This window comes from Pelobates fuscus, chromosome 5, assembly GCF_036172605.1.
Source record: "Pelobates fuscus isolate aPelFus1 chromosome 5, aPelFus1.pri, whole genome shotgun sequence".
Classification (NCBI taxonomy): domain Eukaryota; kingdom Metazoa; phylum Chordata; class Amphibia; order Anura; family Pelobatidae; genus Pelobates; species Pelobates fuscus.
In genome coordinates this window covers 309,038,772-309,059,165 of record NC_086321.1, presented here as the reverse complement: position 1 = coordinate 309,059,165, position 20,394 = coordinate 309,038,772, and the positions used below count along the sequence as shown (strand labels likewise).

Below are 20,394 nucleotides of genomic sequence, written 5' to 3'. Positions count from 1 at the left end.
AACTTGCCTGTCATGCGTCCGTTCACTATGGCGGCCAAGCCCAGCTCCTTCTTTTTTAACAAAAAAAAAAAAAATATATATATATATATATATTTTTTTTTTAATGTTTCACCTTTACTTTTGCTTTGTCCTATATTCAATATTAGATAAACACTATTTGTGTATGCAGATAATGCAAGAACCCTGTGAGCAAGCTAAAATAACAATGGCCTTATAAGCTTTTATATATATTTCCTGTCTAATCATGGCAGCATATACACATGGGTTACATCCGATAAGACAGGAAAAACACCAAAGGCTTTAAAAGGAGGCTTCATTCCTAAGATCCTCAGTCTTTTTCCTGTCCTACAGCCCTTAGGATGTGAGCAATTTGTTCCTTTTACTTACGGACATGTATGTTCTTTCTCTTCATTACGTTATTTGTTTTTGTTGTTTGTGGTACATTATGCAGTTGTGCTTTTATGCTGTGATGCATTTAATCTATGCATTTAAGCTTTAATGTCTTTAAACTAGTGCATTATACAACTGTACCTTATGCTATAATATCTTCTCTCCAACTCCTCTCTGTTGGTGTCCCCCAAGGTTCAGTCCTTGGTCCCCTATTGTTCTCCATCTATACTGCCTCCCTTGGTAAACTCATTAGCTCCTTTGGCTTCCAATATCATTTCTATGCAGATGACACGCAAATCTACCTGTCCTCTCCTGATCTCTCCCCGTCCCTCTTGACTAGTGTCTCTGACTGCCTCTCTGATGTTTCTGACTGGATGGCTGCCCACTTCCTTAAAGGGACACTCCAGGCACCCAGACCACTTCTGCTCATTGGAGTGGTCTGAGTGCCAACTCCCACTACCCTTAACCCTGCAAGTGTAATTATTGCAGTTTTTCATAAACTGCAATAATTACATTGCAGGGTTAACTCCACCTCTAGTGGCTGTCTACTAGAAAGCCACTAGAGGTCACTTCCTGGTTTCTAGCACAGGAAACCTGTGCTAGAGCGTCGCTGGACGTCCTCACGCTGTGTGAGGACCTCCAGCGTCGCTCAAAACCCCATAGGAAAGCATTGAAATGATTTTTCAATGCTTTCCTATTGGGAGACGTAATGTGCATGCGCGGCATTTCAGCGCATGCGCATTAGGTCTCCTCGGCCGGTGGGCGAGATCAGTCTCGCCCACCGGCCGACGCAATCACAAGGAGGAGCGTCGCGGAGGAGGAGACAGCGGCGAGGGACATCGCCGCTGCCTCAGGTAAGTCACTGAAGGGGTTTTCACCCCTTCAGTAACCGGGGATTGGTGGGTGAGAGGGAGAGGGACCCTCCAGTGCCAGGAAAACTAATTGTTTTCCTGGCACTGGAGTTTCCCTTTAAACTAAACTTGACCAAAACTGAAATTCTGGTCTTTCCTCCCTCAAGTGTTGTTACTCCTGTGTCTGTCTCCCTCCAAGTCAACGGTGCTACCATCAGCTCCACCACGCAGGCTCGCTGCCTAGGTGTTCTCTTTTACTCCGACCTCTCCTTCAAGCCTCATGTTCAATCTATCTCCAAATCCTGTGATTCCCATCTCAAAAACATTGCGCGCATCCGCCCCTACTTAACGCCAGATGCGACTAAGGTGTTGGTCCATTCCACTGTCCTTTCTCGCCTTGACTACTGTAATCCGCTTCTCAGTGGTCTTAAGTGCTCCCAACTTGCGCCGTTACAGTCCATAATGAATGTGGCGGCGAGGCTCATCTTCCTGTCCGCCCGCACCTCCCATGCCTCACCCTTCTGTCAGTCCCTACATTGGCTTCCTATAAAATATAGAGCTCAATTTAAAATTCTGGTTCTTGCTTTCAAATCTCTACATAATGTTGCTCCCACCTATCTACCCTCCCTTATACACAAGTATGTCCCGTCTAGGCCCTTACAATCTGCTGAAGACTTACGTCTATCTTCTGTCCGTACTCCCACCTCTGATGCTCGCCTTCAAGATTTCTCGAGGGCTGCACTGTTCCTGTGGAACTCGCTTCCCTCCTCCGTTAGATGCTCACACAGTCTCCAATCCTTCAAAGAATCATTAAAAACCCACTTCTCCATAAAAGTGTATCAATTAAACTGTTAATAGCTCCTGACTGATTCCTCTTCTGTCATTAGTCTAATCCCTGTATGTGAAGGATAGCATAAAATCTAGCCTAATAGTTAGTGAGGTGAACATAGAGTCTGTTTGGGTTACGTTAGAATTTGGTAATCACACAGTAATTTGTGTAGGTGTGATTTATAGGGCCCCAGGACAAATTGAAGAGTTAGATAATCTACTAGTTGAGGAAATAGCTAAAAAGACAATGAAGGGGGAAGTTATCACCATGGGTGACTTTAATCTTCCTTATGTGAATTGGAAAACGAAAATAGCTGCTTGTGCCAGGAGCACACACAGTCTAAACTCCCTACTGGGATTGTCTCTAAAACAAGTCATTGAGGAGCCAACTCGTAAAGAGGCCATACTAGATTTAGTGTTAACAAATGGAGATTTGGTATCCAATAATACTGTAGGTGAAAGTTTTGGATCAAGTGATCATCAGTCAGTGTGGTTTAATATAAGAACAGTGACTGAGTCACACCACACAAAAACAAAAGTTTTAGACTTTAGAAAAACAGACTTTTCTAAAATTAGAATATGTGTAAAGGAGTCATTATCAGACTGGAGCGATTTAAATGGCATCCAAGAGAAATGGGATTATTTAAAAGTTGCACTACTGAAGGCAACAGAAAATTGCATCAGGCATGTCAGTAAAAGCAAAAAAATTCAAGAAACCACTGTGGTACTCCGCAGATGTGGCCAAAATAGTAAAAAACTAAAAGTTAGCATTTAGTAATTATAAAAAAAAAAAAAAAACAGAGTGAGTAAGAGAGAATGATCTATAAGATTAAGCAGAAAGAGGCTAAGCAAGTTATAAGAGCTTCCAAATCACACACAGAAGAGAAAATAGCACAGTCAGTAAAAAAAGGGGGACAACACTTTTTTTTTTTTTTTTTTTTTTAGATACATAAATGAGAAAAGAAAAGTAAAACAAGGATTAGTTAGATTAAAAACAAAAGGAGGGGGGCGGGGCCGGACGGTCGCAGGAGAGACCAGCTCCTGCATTCAACCAACAAATCAGCCATAAAACCCAGATTTATGACACAAAAACCGGTGGCCCTCATCGGGCAGAGAGCACTGGATCCACGGTGAGGCTGGCCCAACAGGCTTCAGTCCCCTGGAGGAAGATTCCTCACTGGCACATCCGAGGCCTATTCCGGCGGTGAGTGGGGCAGACGGCCGCTTCCCCACTATCCTGACCATCAGTGCTCAGCCAGGAGCCGGATCTGCAAGGACCTGGCCCCGTTCCCCCCTCTTTGGGTCGGGGGGTTGATCCCGGTCCACACCCTTGAACCCCGACCACCTCAAGCACCTAAGGCACAGCAGAAGGGCCGCCGTACACACCAACCTGGGCGCTGCAGCCAAGATGGCGGAGGCCATGTAAGATGGCGCCCAGACAGGAGACACTACAAGCTGCTCACCCAGCATCGGCAAAACAGGGCAGATCGCGTGCCCCTTGAACCTCAGCAAACCACCCACCTCTAGCGACTCAGCCGAGGATGCGGGCGGAGAGAACGGTCCGCAGCAGGCAGCGCTCGAGCACGGGACAGGGAGCCAAGATGGATGCTCGGCACATTAGCCGCCCAAAGCCCCGTAAAGCTGCCGCATGAGTCCAGAGAAGCTACGACCCTTTAGCTGGAGGAATAACAAAGACACCTGCCCACAGATCAGCCTGGGGAGAAGAGATGCCGACACGCCGCCAAGAGCACGCTTACCTCACTCAAGGGTATTCTGCTGCTGCTCCTGCCTACAATCCGAACATGCATGCCACCAGCAGTCCAGGCTATGCCCCAACAACAGTTCTGCTGAAACAAGCTTGGCCGCAAACCTCTTCATCATGCGCCAGCGAAGGCACCTCTCACCTCCCCGTGGATACTGGGACAAAGAATCAAACTTACCAGGCTTCATCAGCTGCTGTCAGGTACACCGCCGGCAGCTGCTGTCAGGTACACTGCCGGGACTCCATATAAGAGGCATCGGCTGACCCATCTGGCACATCCAGAGACTCTAAGCCAAGCGACCTACTCTAGGACTTAGAATCCACGCAGAGAGTCACTGGAGTAAACCTCCCTACACCGACAGCATCACTACACCCTGAGAGACTATCACGGGAATTAAAATGTGTTAGCAATATGAAGCCTGTTGCCACATATGCATCACTGCTTGATATGAACGCCTTGTTGAGATGTTTGGGGCCATACAAGCAACAATACCCAAGTCTTAATATTACAAAGCAATGTTTAAATGAAGCAGAAATGTTTAGATAACAGTCTACCTATTCTATTATTATTTTTATTTCCCAACATGTAACTAACTCATACTGTTTTACCTAGTTAGTGATGTACACTAGATTACTATGTGATTTTATATACAGCTTACTAACCATAACTAGTTTTACGTATTGTACTGGTATTTTTAGATTTAGCGATAACTGTATTAAAGCGAGTGATAACAGTACTAAAGCGATAGACAACAGAATTAAAGCGAAAGATAACCGTATTAAAGCGATAGACAACAGTATTAAAGCGAAAGATAACAGTATTAAAGCGAAAGATAACAGTATTAAAGCGAAAGATAACCGTATTAAAGCGAGAGATAGCCGTATTAAAGCGAGAGATAGCCGTATTAAAGCGAGAGATAGCCGTATTAAAGCGAGAGATAGCCGTATTAAAGCGAGAGATAGCCGTATTAAAGCGAGAGATAGCCGTATTAAAGCGAGAGATAGCCGTATTAAAGCGAGAGATAGCCGTATTAAAGCGAGAGATAGCCGTATTAAAGCGAGAGATAGCCGTATTAAAGCGAGAGATAGCCGTATTAAAGCGAGAGATAGCCGTATTAAAGCGAGAGATAGCCGTATTAAAGCGAGAGATAGCCGTATTAAAGCGAGAGATAGCCGTATTAAAGCGAGAGATAGCCGTATTAAAGCGAGAGATAACAGTACTAATGCGAGAGATTACAGTATTAAAGCGAGAGATAACAGTATTTAGCCATAGCATGTTACTATATATAAAATGAGGTTGATAATCATAGGAGATTTTGTCAATATGTTATGTTGACCCTATCATGTACAACTCTTGAACGTCTCCCTCTCTTTTTTTCTGTACCCCTATAATCACATGCCTCAACAAAAATAAAGAATTTAAAAAAAAGAAGGAAGGTATGTAGAAGAGGATAAAGGTCTAGCTGACTGCCTCAATTAATATTTTTGTTAGGTATTTACAGATGAAAATGAAGGAGAGGGACCTCAGTTAAGAAAAAGGACAAATTAGTTATTTATTACACGTGAGTTTACAGAGGAAGAGGTTCTATTTCAACTGTCAAAAGTAAAGACAAATAGGTCAATGGGACCTGATGGAATACACCCAAAGCTATTAAAAGAGCTTAGTGGTGTACTAGCAAAACCATTAACAGATTTAGTTAACCAATCATTGATAACATGAGTAGTCCCAGAAGATTGGAAGTTGGCGAATGTTGTGCCCATTCACAAGAAAGGTAATAGGGAGGAGTCGGGCAACTATAGGCCAGTAAGCCTTACTTCAGTAGTGGGGAAAGTGATGGAAACCATGTTAAAGGCTAGGATTGTTGAACATCTAAAAACACATGGATTTCAAGATCAGAGACAACATGGGTTTACTTCAGGGAGATCATGCCAAACTAATCTTATTGATTTTGTTGATTGGGTAACTAAAATTATAGATCAGGGTGGTGCAGTAGACATTGCTTACCTAGATTTCAGTAAGGCTTTTGACACTGTTTGGATCTTTAAATTTGGATTCCAATATTGTTGAATGGGTGAGGCAGTGGCTGAGTGACAGGCAACAGAGGGCTGTAGTCAATGGAGTATATTCGAAGCTTGGGCTTGTCACCAGTGGGGTACCTCAGGGATCTTTACTTGGACCCATTCTCTTTAATATTTGTATTAGTGATATTGCCGAAGGTCTTGATGGTAAGGTATGTATTTTTGCTGATGATACTAAGATATGTAACCGGGTTGAAGTTCCAGGAGGGATAAGCCAAATGGCTAATGATTTAGGTAAACTAGAAAAATGGTCAGAGTTGTGGCAACTGACATTTAATGTGGATAAGTGCAAGATAATGCATCTTGGACGTAAAAACCCAAGGGCAGAGTACAGAATATTTGATTGAGTCCTAACCTCAACATCTGAGGAAAGGGATTTAGGGGTAATTATTTCAGATGACTTAAAGGTAGGCAGACAATGTAATAGAGCAACAGGAAATGCTAGCAGAATGCTTGGTTGTATAGGGAGAGGTATTAGCAGTATAAAGAGGGAAGTGCTCATGCCATTGTACAGAACACTGGTGAGACCTCACTTGGAGTACTGTATACAGTACTGGAGACCATATCCTCAGAAGGATATTGATACCTTAGAGAGAGTTCAAAGAAGGGCTACTAAACTGGTTCATGGATTGCAGGATAAAACTTACCAGGAAAGGTTAAAGGATCTTAACATGTATAGCTTGGAGGAAAGACGAGACAGGGGGGATATGATAGAAACATTTAAATACATAAAGGGAATCAACACAGTAAAGGAGGAGACTATATTTAAAAGAAGAAAAACTACCACAATAAGAGGACATAGTCTTAAATTAGAGGGACAAAGGTTTAAAAATAATATAAGGAAGTATTACTTTACTGAGAGGGTAGTGGATGCATGGAATAGCCTTCCAGCTGAAGTGGTAGAGGTTAACACAGTAAAGGAGTTTAAGCATGTTTGGGGTAGGCATAAGGCTATCCTAACTATAAGATAAGGCCAGAGACTAATGAAAGTATTTAGAAAATTGGGCAGACTAGATGGGCCGAATGGTTCTTATCTGCCGTCACATGTTTCTATGTGTCCAGACATGGATAAGTGCTGTCTACAGCCAGTTTTAAATCTGTTTCACTGGTTTCTCAATAGAATTTAAGAGTGCACTTTTTTTACTTTAGTACTTTGCCACATGTAATATTTATTATTTACCTGATGTCTGAATCTAAATCAGGTTCTGGTTGTGAGGGGAAAACAGTGGAAGGAAAATGGTTATGCACTGACTGGCATCCAGAATGTAGCCGTTTCCGCATAACCTATCACTGTGCAGCCACACTGTGCAGCCTTACAAAGGAAGTTCCTAGGTATTTCAGATGCCTTAGGGGTAAGAAAATAGGCCAGACCTTATCCTGTGGAGGAAGGTATTTCCAACCCCTGAACTACACCACCTAAGTTGCAAACTTATGGATCAATAGTGGACGCAGACCTGTCCTAATTTATACGCCTGCCAATGCATGATGTCAGCCAGCTGTAGCTTTCTCTGCTGTTTCTTCAACCATGAAAAATATGATTAAAGATCGGAAGGCTTCTATGGAGGGAGATACTAAGAGCCAAGATTGAAGATACAGTCTGGAGTCTTCAGGTTACAACCAACGTCTTCTCAGAAGTTTCCCTAGAGGATATTCTCTTGATCAAATGGATTTATCTATAGCAGCTAGGAAAGCATTATGGTTCTGTTTCTGTGATGATGACTCATCCTTCAAGTCTGCCCTCTACACCATTCTTTTGAAGGAGCGGTTTTGTTTGGGATAGCTTTGGATGAATTCATTGAAAAGGCGATTGAGGGCTGCAAGGTATTTGTACCTCAGGACTGAAGAATTCCAAGAATTCACAGTCAGACCGGAGAACCTCCAGTGACCAGCATTTCTGAGATACATGGAGCTACTGACACTGCAGGGAAGATTCCAGAGGTAACTCGTGGCTGTTGGTAAACCTGCCTTTCAAGGTTCTAATTGAGCAATGAACGCGTCTCCTCCAGTACTAGGAGCCTCGTTTTTCTGACCAGACATACCTGGGCTCATCACATTCTGGAGACTTGGGTGGTATCCATAGTCCAGATTGATATAGACTGGAGATTTTTCTTCAGTCGCAGGAGTCTCTATACCAACAAGAGAATTAAGACATATGAATCAAAAGGTAAAGCACTGAAGGGGTATGTAAGAAACCTTCTGGACGAAGAGGTGATTTGTTAGGTCCCATAACAAGAGCAGTTCCAGGGACAATATTCGCCTCTCTCCTAGTGCTAAAATAAAGAGCACATGGAAGCCTACACTGGATCTAAGAAGGGACAACAAAAGGCTGAATGTCAGAGTCTTCGAGATGGAGTCAATCAGATCTATAACTCAAGCAATTTGGAAGGATGATTTCCTTATCTCTATATATATATCAAGGATGCTTACTATCATTCCAATCGGCCTAGATCTTCAGCGTTATCTCTGAAGAGGACTTCCAATTTAGTGCCCTACCATTTGGCCTCACTACAGCCCCAAGAACCTTTTATGTGCTTATAGTGATATTGAGAGTCCAGAACATCATCTGGTTCCATTATCTGGATGATCTACTTCTGGTAGCCTCAGACCCACAGAAGGCAGGAAGATAGTTCTCAGAACTCCTGAAGTATGATTGTTTGAATATCTTACAAAAGCAATTTTACACCAGTTCAGTGGTTGACATTTCTGGGTGGAAAATTCTATGCTCCGCTTTTTTCCTATCTCAGGAACAGTTGCACAGATTGTGGAGGTTTTCTCTCAAAGTTTTTCATTTTTCTTAGTAACCGCAAGAAAGTAGATGCAGCTACTAGAACTCATGGCTTCCACCATCAGACTTGTCAGATGGGTTCAAAGGCATCTCTGGATTCCTAACAGATGCTCCCTATCTTGGTTTAAAAATAGATTATTGGAGCCAGCCACTGACTGCCCCCATCAGTGGAGTTACACCTTACTTGGTAGCTGAAAAGAGAGAATATATCTCTGCGTTTCCAGTGAACAGACTCATTGGTCCATTATAAGCTCTGATTCCAGTTTTCAAAGATTGGTTGCACAGTGTTTGGACCATGTTGCACAATATTTACATTCAATTGTATGGAATAACAAGTCAATTTCAGGGCTCGTCTTCACCCCAGAGAGTTGCTGAAGAACAGGTGGGTCCAAATTTGCTCACATTTCAAGCAACTGTATCCTATATCTGTCAGGATGGGTTTCACAGCTATGTATTGATGGAATTACAGTCCATGATGATCAGGGCACAGAACAACAACCAGGGGCTCAGAATACAATGGCTGATTACCTGAGCCGAATTACTGTGGACAAGGTGGACTGGCAACCATGTCCCGACGTATCCTCGGGGTTGACACAGATTTCTCTGATACCCTACGTAGATCTGATGGCCATTTCTTGGAACTACCAGGTCCATAAGTAATTTTCTGCATTTTAGGACCAGAATGCTCAAGGTCAGGATACACTGACTCAAATTTGGAATTTTAGTCTGATGTGCATATTTATATATACTAATATAGTTTCCAGTTTTCAACTTCCCTAAAGGTATTTCAAAAGGAGATCGTGGAAGGCCACGTTGACTCTAAATTCCTATGATGAATAGATGATTCTGGAACCTCCAAGGGAAATTCCAGTACATCCAGACCTATTACAAGGTCCCTTGACACACCAAGATTCTCAAGTTCTGGTGTTGATGCGGGAGTCCCTATAAGTATGGGCATCCCTGAGACGGTCATTGAGATCCTCTTACCGTCCGATAAATACTTTACAAAACTTGGCATGCATTTGTTGTTGGAATTACTCCTCAATCTGGCCTAGAAAGGGTCTGATTTATAACACTCTAGAGGAGGACATATCTGCACTTTCCACATAGATGGGTACCTATTGAACATTGGAGCCCCTGGTGCTTTGCTTCATAAAAGCATTGATTGATCTCAAGCCTACACTAAGTGTGGTGAAGCCAATAGGTGACGTACCACTGGTCTCACAGGCTCTGACTGAACCATTATTCGAACCTCTAGCAGGAGCTTCCATAGTAGTAGCACAGAAAGTGCTGGTGGCTGGTACGTCAGCAAGGAGAATGTGTGAACTCCAGGCTTAGTCCTGTGAATCCACATTCACTAATTTTCAACAGGGTTTCTTGCATTTAACACCTGAGATCCTGCCTAGGATAAATGCTTATCAAGGTCATTCTCTACCTGTGCTGAAGGGTACCCATTGAGCATTGATGCCTCTGGTGCTTTGCTTCATATAAGCAGCAATTGAACTCAAGCCTCCACTGAGGGTTGTTGAAGCCAATATGTGATGTACTACTGGTCTCACGGGCTCGGACTAAACCATCATTTGAACCTCTGGCAGGAGCTTCCAGGGTTGTAGCACAGAAAGTGCTATTGCTGGTGGCCAGTACCTCAGCAAGGTGAATGTGTGAACTCCAGGCTTGATCCTATGAACCCCATTCACTACTTTTCAACAGGATATGTTTGTCTTGCATTTGGCATCTGAGATCCGACCAAAGAGGAAAGCTTATTAATGCCATTATCTAGCTGTGCCGGATGGTATAAGGGCACTCTCCACTCATGCTGTTGCAGCATCGTGGGCTTCCATGGCAATGGTTTCTGCTGACACTTTTTGTAAAGCTAGCTTTTGAACCTCTTTACACACATTTATCCAGCATTTCCTCAAGTACTTAACTCAGCTTGGGTATTCCCCATGTGTGTATTCTGCCATGATTAGCCAGGAAAGTGGAAAATTTACTCAGACTTACCATAATTTTATTTTCCTGGCTATTATTCATGGCAGCATAGACTACCCACCCATTAATGTTTCTATTTATCTACTGTAGCGCTTGTAAACTGACTGAGGATCTTAGGAATGGAGTCTCCTTTTAACGCCTTTGGTGTTTTTTCCTGTCCTATCGGCTGTAAGGGGCGGAGCTAACCCATGTATATATGCTGCCATGAATAATAGCAAGGAAAAGAAAATTACAGTAAGTATGAGTACATTTTCCACTATATAGATGAAATTACAATTATCACACACTCAGACTCGGAAGATTTATAATACAATAACCATATAAATCTTATGCTCTAAAATTATAATTATCTCTCTGGAGATTCTTTTCACTCTTTACCGAGTACCAGAGATGTTCGTACTATACACACTCTACACGTTGTTATAATGTGACTACAACCACTGCACGCTGGCAGAGTCTCAACTCTCAACAGGTATATATATATATATATATATATATATATATATATGTGTACCTACAGCATTACATTGCCGGTAATACTGACTGACCTACACGCTGATAGTCCCAACACTTCACCATAATAGTAGGTTCGAAACCAACAGGGTGACCGAGTATAGATGGGGTGTTCTTTGACAGTAATACATAACAGGAGCTGAGAATCCATGCCTAAATTACAATGTGTGTGTGGAAAAATGGACTACCCAAAAGGTTGACAAAGACTGGTGGCAGAATTAGTGCATGGAAAGTGTTAAAATACCACCATTTGAAATACCCTAGGGGCAGTGTTCCCCAACCCCCGGGCCGCGGACCGGTACCGGTCCGTGGATCAAATGGTACCGGGCCGCCCAGGGCCGGCCTTTGGGGTGTGCGATAAAAATAGAAAATAAAAGCTGCGCCAGTAGAAGGGTATAAACAATAAAAATAGTCCAAAATAGGGGTAAAATATCAAGTAAAGTCTTAGCTTAATAGATCTTCTTTAGACAGATGGTCAAGACCATCTGTCTAAAGAAGATCTATTAAGCTAAGACTTTACTTGATATTTTACCCCTATTTTGGACTATTTTTATTGTTTATACCCTTCTACTGGCGCAGCTTTTATTTTCTATTTTTATTTCATTGTGTTTTAAGGGTTTTGAGGGATTCCCTTTTAAGTTGCTGCCTTGCCCTGGTTTTAGCGCTAACCCCGTATTTCTTTTTTGGGGTGTGCGAGCCTGCCGGTTAATGCAGGGCTGGCATTGCCCAAGTGCCAGCCCTGCAATGTGCCTGCGGACCGGAGGGGAGATCAGAGATCTCCCTCCCCGGTCCGCAGGCACTGTGCTGACAGCCAGCAGGGGAGGGAGTGAGAGAGGACCCGGGAGCTCTTACCTGCAGCTCCTCCGGGTCCTCCTCTTGCGAGATTTGGAGCGTTGCCGCGGTAACCACGGCAACGCTCCAAATCGCGCAAGAGTGAACTCTAGCCATGTAACTGGGCTAGAGTTCATCTCACCACCAGGGAATCCCCACCGGACCACCAGGGACTAAGAAATGTCCCCCCTCCTCCCAGTAAAGGTAAGAAGGGAGGGGGAACATGAATATATTAATTTTAATTAAATTAAAAAAGCCTCCCTACCCTTCTTACCCCCCCATACACACACTGCCCCATGCACACACTACACACATTGCCCCACAAACACTGCCCCCATGCACACACTACACACATTGCCCCACAAACACTGTCCCCATGCACACACTGCCCCATACACACACTGCCCCACAAACACTGCCCCATACACACTACACACACTGCCCCATACACACTACACACACTGCCCCACAAACACTGCCCCCATGCACACACTACACACATTGCCCCATACACACACTGCCCCATGCACACACTGCCCCACAAACACTGCCCCCATGCACACACTACACACATTGCCCCACAAACACTGCCCCATACACACACCGCCCCACAAACACTGCCCCCATGCACACACTACACACACTGCCCCCATACACACACTACACACTGCCCCCATACACACACACTGCACCACACATACACTGCAACCGTGACATACACTGCCGCCCTCACACACTTGCACTTCACCACTCACACACACACACACTGCACCTTTCACACACACTTCACCCCTAACACATACCACTGCTCTTATGCCCAATATCCCAGCAGACCCCAGGTAAGTTGTCAACGGTTTGACTATTTACTCTGGGATGGGATCCTGGCACTACTGGTGCCATAACTACTACACTGAGCTGTAGTGGTTATTGTGCCTGGATTATTTCTTTAAGTAATCTACAAGTGCCCCTCCCGAGATCAGGTTCTGGATCCGCCACTGGTGCGAGCTGTGCGGTCGCACAGGGCGCCATAACACATGGGGCGCCCTGGCAGCCGACACGGCTCGCAAGCTTAATCCCTGATGGCCCAGTGGTGCACCTAGCAGGAGCTGCAGCTAGATCATCATAACTTCTCCCTCGCGGTTATGGCGCTCACTTAGTGAGTCAGAGGCAGCCTCAGAGATTCCCAGCCTGCGCTCTGACTCCACACAGCGCCAGAACCTCGAGGGAGAAGTTATGATCAGCACTCCCTGCTATTCACCTCCAGCCCACCAGAGGCCGGCACTGGAGACCAGGGACAGAGGAGACTTGTGATTGGGCACCAGAGAGAAGGGGCACTGCATGGAAGCAGAGGCAGCTTGGGACAAGGTAGGTAGGAGACTGAAATACAGCCTTGAGTTCCCAGACACAGAAACTCCCCCAGTCTGTGACTGGGAAAGAAGCTGCTGAGTATAGGTGGTGTTACATCAGCATTAGTCTGCTGGTGTAACACTACCTATCCTGTCTGTCACATACCCTCATCTTTACCCCATTTTTATTAACTGTCACATGAACATGCTATATACATTCAGTCTGCGGATGTGTGGGACCCTGAACCAACAATTTTGAGTCTGTCTTTATGTGACTGTGTTTGTGATTTTCTGACTATGTATGTGTCTGTGTGTTTTTTTTTAATATATGTGAGTGTTTTTTTTTTTTTTTTTTTTTTGTCTTATTAAATCAAAACAAGCGGGCCACGGAAAAATTATCAAACGTTTACCGGTCCGCGGCGATAAAAAGGTTGGGGAGCACTGCCCTAGGGTGTCTGCTTTTCACAGGTATATGGTTTGATGGCAGTGGCGTACACACAATCTATGGGGCCCCGGTGTGAAACTGATCCGTGCCTCTGATCTTTACCCCCCTCCTCTCTACCCTGACCACTCTCCCCCCTGACCGTGTACGCCCCCGACACATACATAAATACAGACACATACACTACCTCCCGCGTGTGTGTTAGCTGGGAGGAGTGATGTGCAGTCACGATCTCCCAGCTCGGTGTGATGTAATCACAGGGGGCCCGGTCACACTGTTAAAGCGCCCAAGCGCAGACCGGACCCCCTTACAATCCATATCCATTGGGTGGCCCTGACAGCATGGGCCACCCGATGAACCCCTTAACATGCAGCCCCGGTGGTTTGCTGCAAAACGTGGCAGCTGGTACCCGGTCGAAGGGGTCCGCAGGGTGGCTGGGCCCCCTGGAGTGACTGGCCCGGTCACACCTGCGACCCATATATGTATGCCACTGTTTGATGGGGGTAAATTACATTGGCCGGCTTCAAAAATGTCCCAAATAGGACATGGATGCATGATGACCAGCTGCGAAAATTGGAAGTGACCCTTAAAGTTCTCCGTACATGTATTTTTAAATTGCTATTTGTGTCCAAAAATTCACCAATTATTTTATATTTTAAATTTGGCATAGATTGGTGGTAAAATGGTTGCATGAAAAGAGTCAAAATACCCCAATACCTTAGGTTGTTGTCTTTTAAATAAATAAATATATATATATATATATATATATATATATATATATATACATGTGAAGAGTTATTCAGGGATTCCTGACAGATATCCTTGTTATAATGTAACTTGTGTTAATTTTGAGAAAAAGTGGTTTGGAAATAGCAAACTGTTACTTGTACTTATTGCCCTATAGCAGGGGTAGGCAACCTTTTAGCAGCACTGTGCCGATATAGGATTGTGAGGTCCCGTAGCGCGCCGGTCCTATTTTTTAAAATTTAGGTGTGTATGCTGCCGTATTATGCGTGTTATTTTTACTGCAGTTGCTTTGCATCATTGTATTTGTGCGTATATGAGCTATTATATTGTATATGTTCATTAGTAGTTTATGGTATCGTGTATGATACATATGAATGTGGGCTGTGTATGAGGTCTGCTTGTGGAATTGTGTGTGGATGGATATGTCACATTGTGTGTTTGGTAGTGTGTGTGGGCTGTTTGGGGTATTGCATGTGAAAGGCTGCATGTGGGGTTTGTGTGCATGTATGTGGATTGTTAGTGGGTTACGATTGTGCAGGTAGTGTGTGTGGGCTGTTCGTATTATTTGTATAAGGGGAGGGTTATTCTTCATTTCTGTGTTATGAATGTAAATTAGTGATAGTAAAAATGTCTATTTACTGTGTATACCTGTATTCATTATCTACTCAAAATGGCTGCTAGAGCACCCGCTCCCACCGACTAACTACCTCGTATAACAAGATGGCGCCTACATCCGGAGTAAAATCCCGGGATGATGGTGACATCACGCCTCGTAGGATGTGCATTAGATAAGACACTTAACACCTAACCAATTAGAGATGTATTCTCTCTGTTATCTACATTTTTGCATATGATGTATTTTTGCCTTTATACGGGGCTTGCCGCCCCCTGAGTAAACATTACGAAGTTTTTCATTAACCTGATACCTGTGTCTCAGTGTAATTTACTTCAAAACGTGCACGCATTTATTTTAACAATTTGGAAAGGAGCAGATACGCAGATAAACACTTGGTTTGATCCACAATATCTGTGTATATCTAGCAGTATGGTTGGCTTCCCTGGGTTCCAGTGGGGACCAGGCTGGCCTGGTACAGGTCAAAGACAGGAGCTGCAACAGGAGCTGCAACAGCAGCTGCAGGCTGCTATACTACGTTGTGGATTCCCATTCACAAGTGCTTGGAGGAAGTGATCTGAGATCATTTCCTCTATGTGCTGAAATGTTTAAATTGAGGATTGTCCTTCACCATCTTTTCGTATTAGCAGATATTTGAAGTTTTACTGGGACTCCTGATAGGCCAGAGCCTGTTTGGCTCTAGCAGCCTTGAGTGCCGTGCAAAGACACCTCGAGTGCCGTGCACGGCACTAGTGCCGTAGGTTGCCTACCTCTGCCCTATAGCGTTCCAAAAAAAGATAAGAATGTGTTCACATTGGGTATTTCTAAACTCAGGACAAAATTTAGAAAACTATTTAGCATTTTGGCGGTTGTAGATGCGTAACAGATTTTGGGGGTCAAAGTTCAAAACATTTTTTATTTTTTTAAACATTCTTTTCAACATATTTTATAATTTTTGTTTGATAGTAAATTATATATGATGATAGTAATGGTATATTTAGAAAAAACATTTAATGGCGAGAAAAAAATGTATATAATATGGGTGTGTACAGTAAATGAGTAAGAGGAAAATTACAGCTAAACACAAACACCGCAGAAATGTAAAAACAGCCCTGGTCCAAAACAGTAAGAAAAATGAAAAGTAGTCTGGTCACTAAGGGGTTAAATGGGTACTCTAAGCACAAAAACAAGTTTAGCTTAATGAAGCTGTTTTAGTGTAGATCATGCCCCTGAAGCTTTAGTGCTTGGGTATCGACCATATAGGAGGTAAATATTTTATTTCTGTTTTATTTATCTATAGCTACACCTCCCCTGATAGTGACTTACACGGCCTGCATGAAAAAGTGGTTTCATTTTCAGTAAGATGACCTTTCTTATTTCGTGCTCTATTAACTTAACTTTATTATATCAGGCTTTTATCAGAGCAGAAGATAAAAAAAATATATATATAAATATAAATTATAGTCTGTGTAATAAAGGACTTTTAAACATTTGATCTCTCTTTATAAGAAATGTTGGGGGAGGTGTGACTAGGTCAACAAAGCTTACTAAGTGGCAGATAATTGAGCAATTGGACTACAGGACCATGATCTGTACACAAAAAAAGCATTCCATTAAGCAAAAATTGTTTTGATGCTCAGTGTCCCATTAACATTCCTTTTTTAGATTGTTCCACAAAAGCCTCTTCACTTGTTTTACTTTTGCTGCATGTAGATATCTATATACTGTGTATAGGGTATTTTTCAAACAAATGATTATAGTAATGTTACCCTATACCATAAAAGTCTAATTATGTTGGGTAATGTACAAATTCCAGAATGACACAGAATCATATATATATATTATTATTTTTATATATATATATATATATATATATATATATATATATATATACACACGTGTGTGTGTGTGTATTATTATTTTTTATTTTTTTTTCCTTACAGATCAAATAGAAAGGAAAGAAATAGATTGTGGAGTTCAGGAATATCCACCTAGAGATTGTGTCAATGAAGACACAAGTGACACAAAAAGTGAACCATCAGATGAAGAGCTTTACACGTTTTCTCCAGAGCACATTTCAGAAGAATCTACAGACGTAGGAACGTATGTCAATACAAGAGATTCAGATGTTAAAGATGTTTGGATTGAGGAAGATACAAACTCCTGGTCAACAGAACCTTCAAATCATCCAGTTGATGATGAAGCAGATTTGCTTGGACTTAACTCGGCATCAGTAGCGTTGGACTCCAGTTCTTCAGCCACAAGTATAAGAAATTCCGCAAGTAATGCAGTTTTGCTAGACAATTTATTTGATGATAATTTATTGTCCGAAAAATTGACAACTGACTTACTTCTAGGAGTCGATGATGAAAACCTATTTTTCAATAGACATGATCCAACTTCATTAGGATTATCAAGTACCTCCTTTGATGTTAAAATCAACTCTTCTGGTACGTAATTCTTTGATAGAGAAACATGTCTTGTTAAACTGTGTGCATACAAATAATGTGTGAAACATAGAATAGTGGAGTTACATGCAAAAGGTATATATTTTAATAATGAATATATTATACTTCAATCAATCTTTTGACCATATAAACTGTAAAGATAAAATGTGCGTACTTGTACATTTTCATATGGTGCTCCAAGTGCTTTGAAACTCTCAAATTAATAAGCTCAGTATTTTGCTTTTTTCTGGTGCCCAGTGTAAGAGGTTAAAATTTAGTCAGCGTCACTGGTAAAAGTAGAGGTTAAAATTTAGTCAGCGTCACTGGTAAAAGTAGAGGTTAAAATTTAGTCAGCGTCACTGGTAAAAGTAGAGGCTTATGCAACAGTGTATAAGAAAATTTATTTTTAAAACAACACTAACAGGGTTATTCACTAAAGATAACCCCATACTAAATGTGGCAACGTCATTAACTGCATGCAATATGGGGGACATTTGGGACTGCAAAATCTAGTTCACAGTGTATAACAATGTACAGATTTAACAGAGCTCCAAATGTCTTTAAAGGTTAAGAAATGCAAGGGTTAATATAAGTTTAAGAATTATTTAAAATGCCTATGGGGGACCTCCACCTTAGTATAATAGATATCTGAAACATCCCTAATGCCCTCACCCATCGATGGTGGATGGGTGCTTCTAATATAATAACTGGGGAGGAAACTGAAATGTCCACCCAAGTCCACAACCTTGGGTGGTGCTATATAAAAATAAAGAAGGGTGCGGGGGTTGCCTTTCCCCTATCCTAGGACTTTAAGCTGACAATGACATTGTCAACCTCTCCCCAACGTTTTGGGTTTCCCATTCCTTCGTCCCCCCCTACTGATGGCTAGGAATTCCCAAACTCTTAGTCATCCCACCAACTCACACACAACAAATTCTACCTATTCCCTTCACCCTTATAATAGTGAGGGAGGACAATAAACCTTATACTTGTAGAAAAAAATTGTGTGAGATGAGCGTTGCACGTAAGAGCTCTCTGATTGGTTGGCTTACGGACTGAAACTGACTGAAAATTCAAAGCATGTGAAAGCATTTATAAAGGCTTTTTTCACCTTGAAACCTGTTTTGGTACAAAGCCCTCGCAGGGCTCATTTAAAATATTTTTTATTTTTTTTGTTTTTTGTTTTTGCAGCATGTTTTTTCTAACTTTTTTTTCATTTTAATAGTGCAATAGTAAATTATTAAAAAAAAAACAAGTCCTGCGCTCAAACTACCATTACTCCTGGGCAGCAGCAACGACCATAGTACACATCAGCCCAAATAAGGTAAAAAAACAAATAGTTACCTGCGCTCTTTTCCAAATCCCTATGCAGGGGCGGACTGACCGGTCGGGCACTTCGGACATGGTCCGAGGGCCCGGCCGGGAGGGGGGCCCGCCATCAGGGGGGCCGCCGCCCCTTTAAATGCTGCAGCCGCCTGAGCGCTCTCTTAAGAGCCTCAGGCGGCTGCAGCTTCTCACCTCCCCTCCCCGTAGCGTGGCCGAGCTGCTGTGCGGTCCGCGGTGCCCGGCCGGAGTGATAGGAAGGTGCACACTCAGTGTGCACCTTCCTGTCAGTCCGGCCGGGTACAGGAAACAGAAACACCCCCTCACACACACTGAACCTTTCACACACACTGCACCCCTTACACATTGCACCACTGCTCCTATACCCTACTACAGCCTCATATCCCAGCAGACCCCAGGTAAGTTGTCAAACTGTTCTTAAACGGTTTGACTACTTACTCTGAAAGGGGGGACCCGGCCCTCCTGGCACCATAACGACTACACAGAGCAGTAGTGGTTATTGTGCATGGATTATTTCTTTAAATAATCTAGAAGTGCCCCAGTAGCCAGCAAGCCAGCCGGCCCATAGGCCGGCCAGCCAGCCCACAGGCCACCAGTTAGGCTTACAGCCAGCAAGCCCACAGCCTGCCAACCGCAGCCAGCAAGCCACAGCCTGCCAACCAGCAAGCCACAGCCTGCCAACCAGCAAGCCACAGCCTGCCAGCCGCAGCCAGCAAGCCACAGCCTGCCGGCCGCAGCCAGCAAGCCAACAGCCTGCCAGCCGCAGCCAGCAAGCCCACAGCCTGCCGGCAGTAGACAACAGCCTGCCAGCCGCAGCCAGCAAGCCCACAGCCTGCCAGCAAGCCCACAGCCTGCCAGCCGCAGCCAGTAAGCCCACAGCCTTCCAGCAAGCCCACAGACTGCCAGCCAGCAACAGTAATTAAGGTAAGAGGAGCCAACTTGGCCTAGGCATCAGCGAGCTATGTTGTGTTGCTATATTGTGAATAGGAACCAGAGTGTTGGAGAGACCCCCCTCCAGGCCCCATTAGACTCCATTGTAGTCTCTAATGGGACCTGGAGGAAATTCTTTCTAACACACCCTCTAAAGGACACTGAGATAGCCTCTGCTAGAATGCTCCCCCCCTCCATGGCCCATTAGCCCTCAATTGTAATCTCTACTGGGGCCTGGAGGCGACTGTTTCCAGCAGGGACACTGAGATGGCCTCTGTTAGAAAGACCCCCTTCCAAGCCTATAAGACTCCATTGTAGTCTCTAATAGGGCCTTTCTAACACACTCTCTAAAGGACACTGAGAGAGCCTCTGCTAGAAAGACCCCCTTCTATGGCCCATTAGCCCTCAATTGTAATCTCTACTGGGGCCTCGAAGGGATTATTGCACTTTTGTTCCTTTTGTCTAAAGATTGTGTAGGGTGTGGCTGGAGGCGGTGC

The 20,394-nt window shown here is 43.5% G+C and overlaps 1 protein-coding gene across 2 annotated transcripts in view; it reads left to right on the top strand.

Moving 5' to 3' along the window:
• GAK (cyclin G associated kinase) overlaps positions 1–20,394 on the top strand; it is a 621,278-nt gene that overhangs the window by 404,609 nt on the left and 196,275 nt on the right. For both annotated transcript variants that reach the window (XM_063455510.1, XM_063455509.1), the window contains exon 21: positions 17,120–17,626. In XM_063455510.1, coding sequence (XP_063311580.1) covers positions 17,120–17,626 — 507 coding nt within the window. The remainder of the gene's footprint in view (positions 1–17,119; positions 17,627–20,394) is intronic.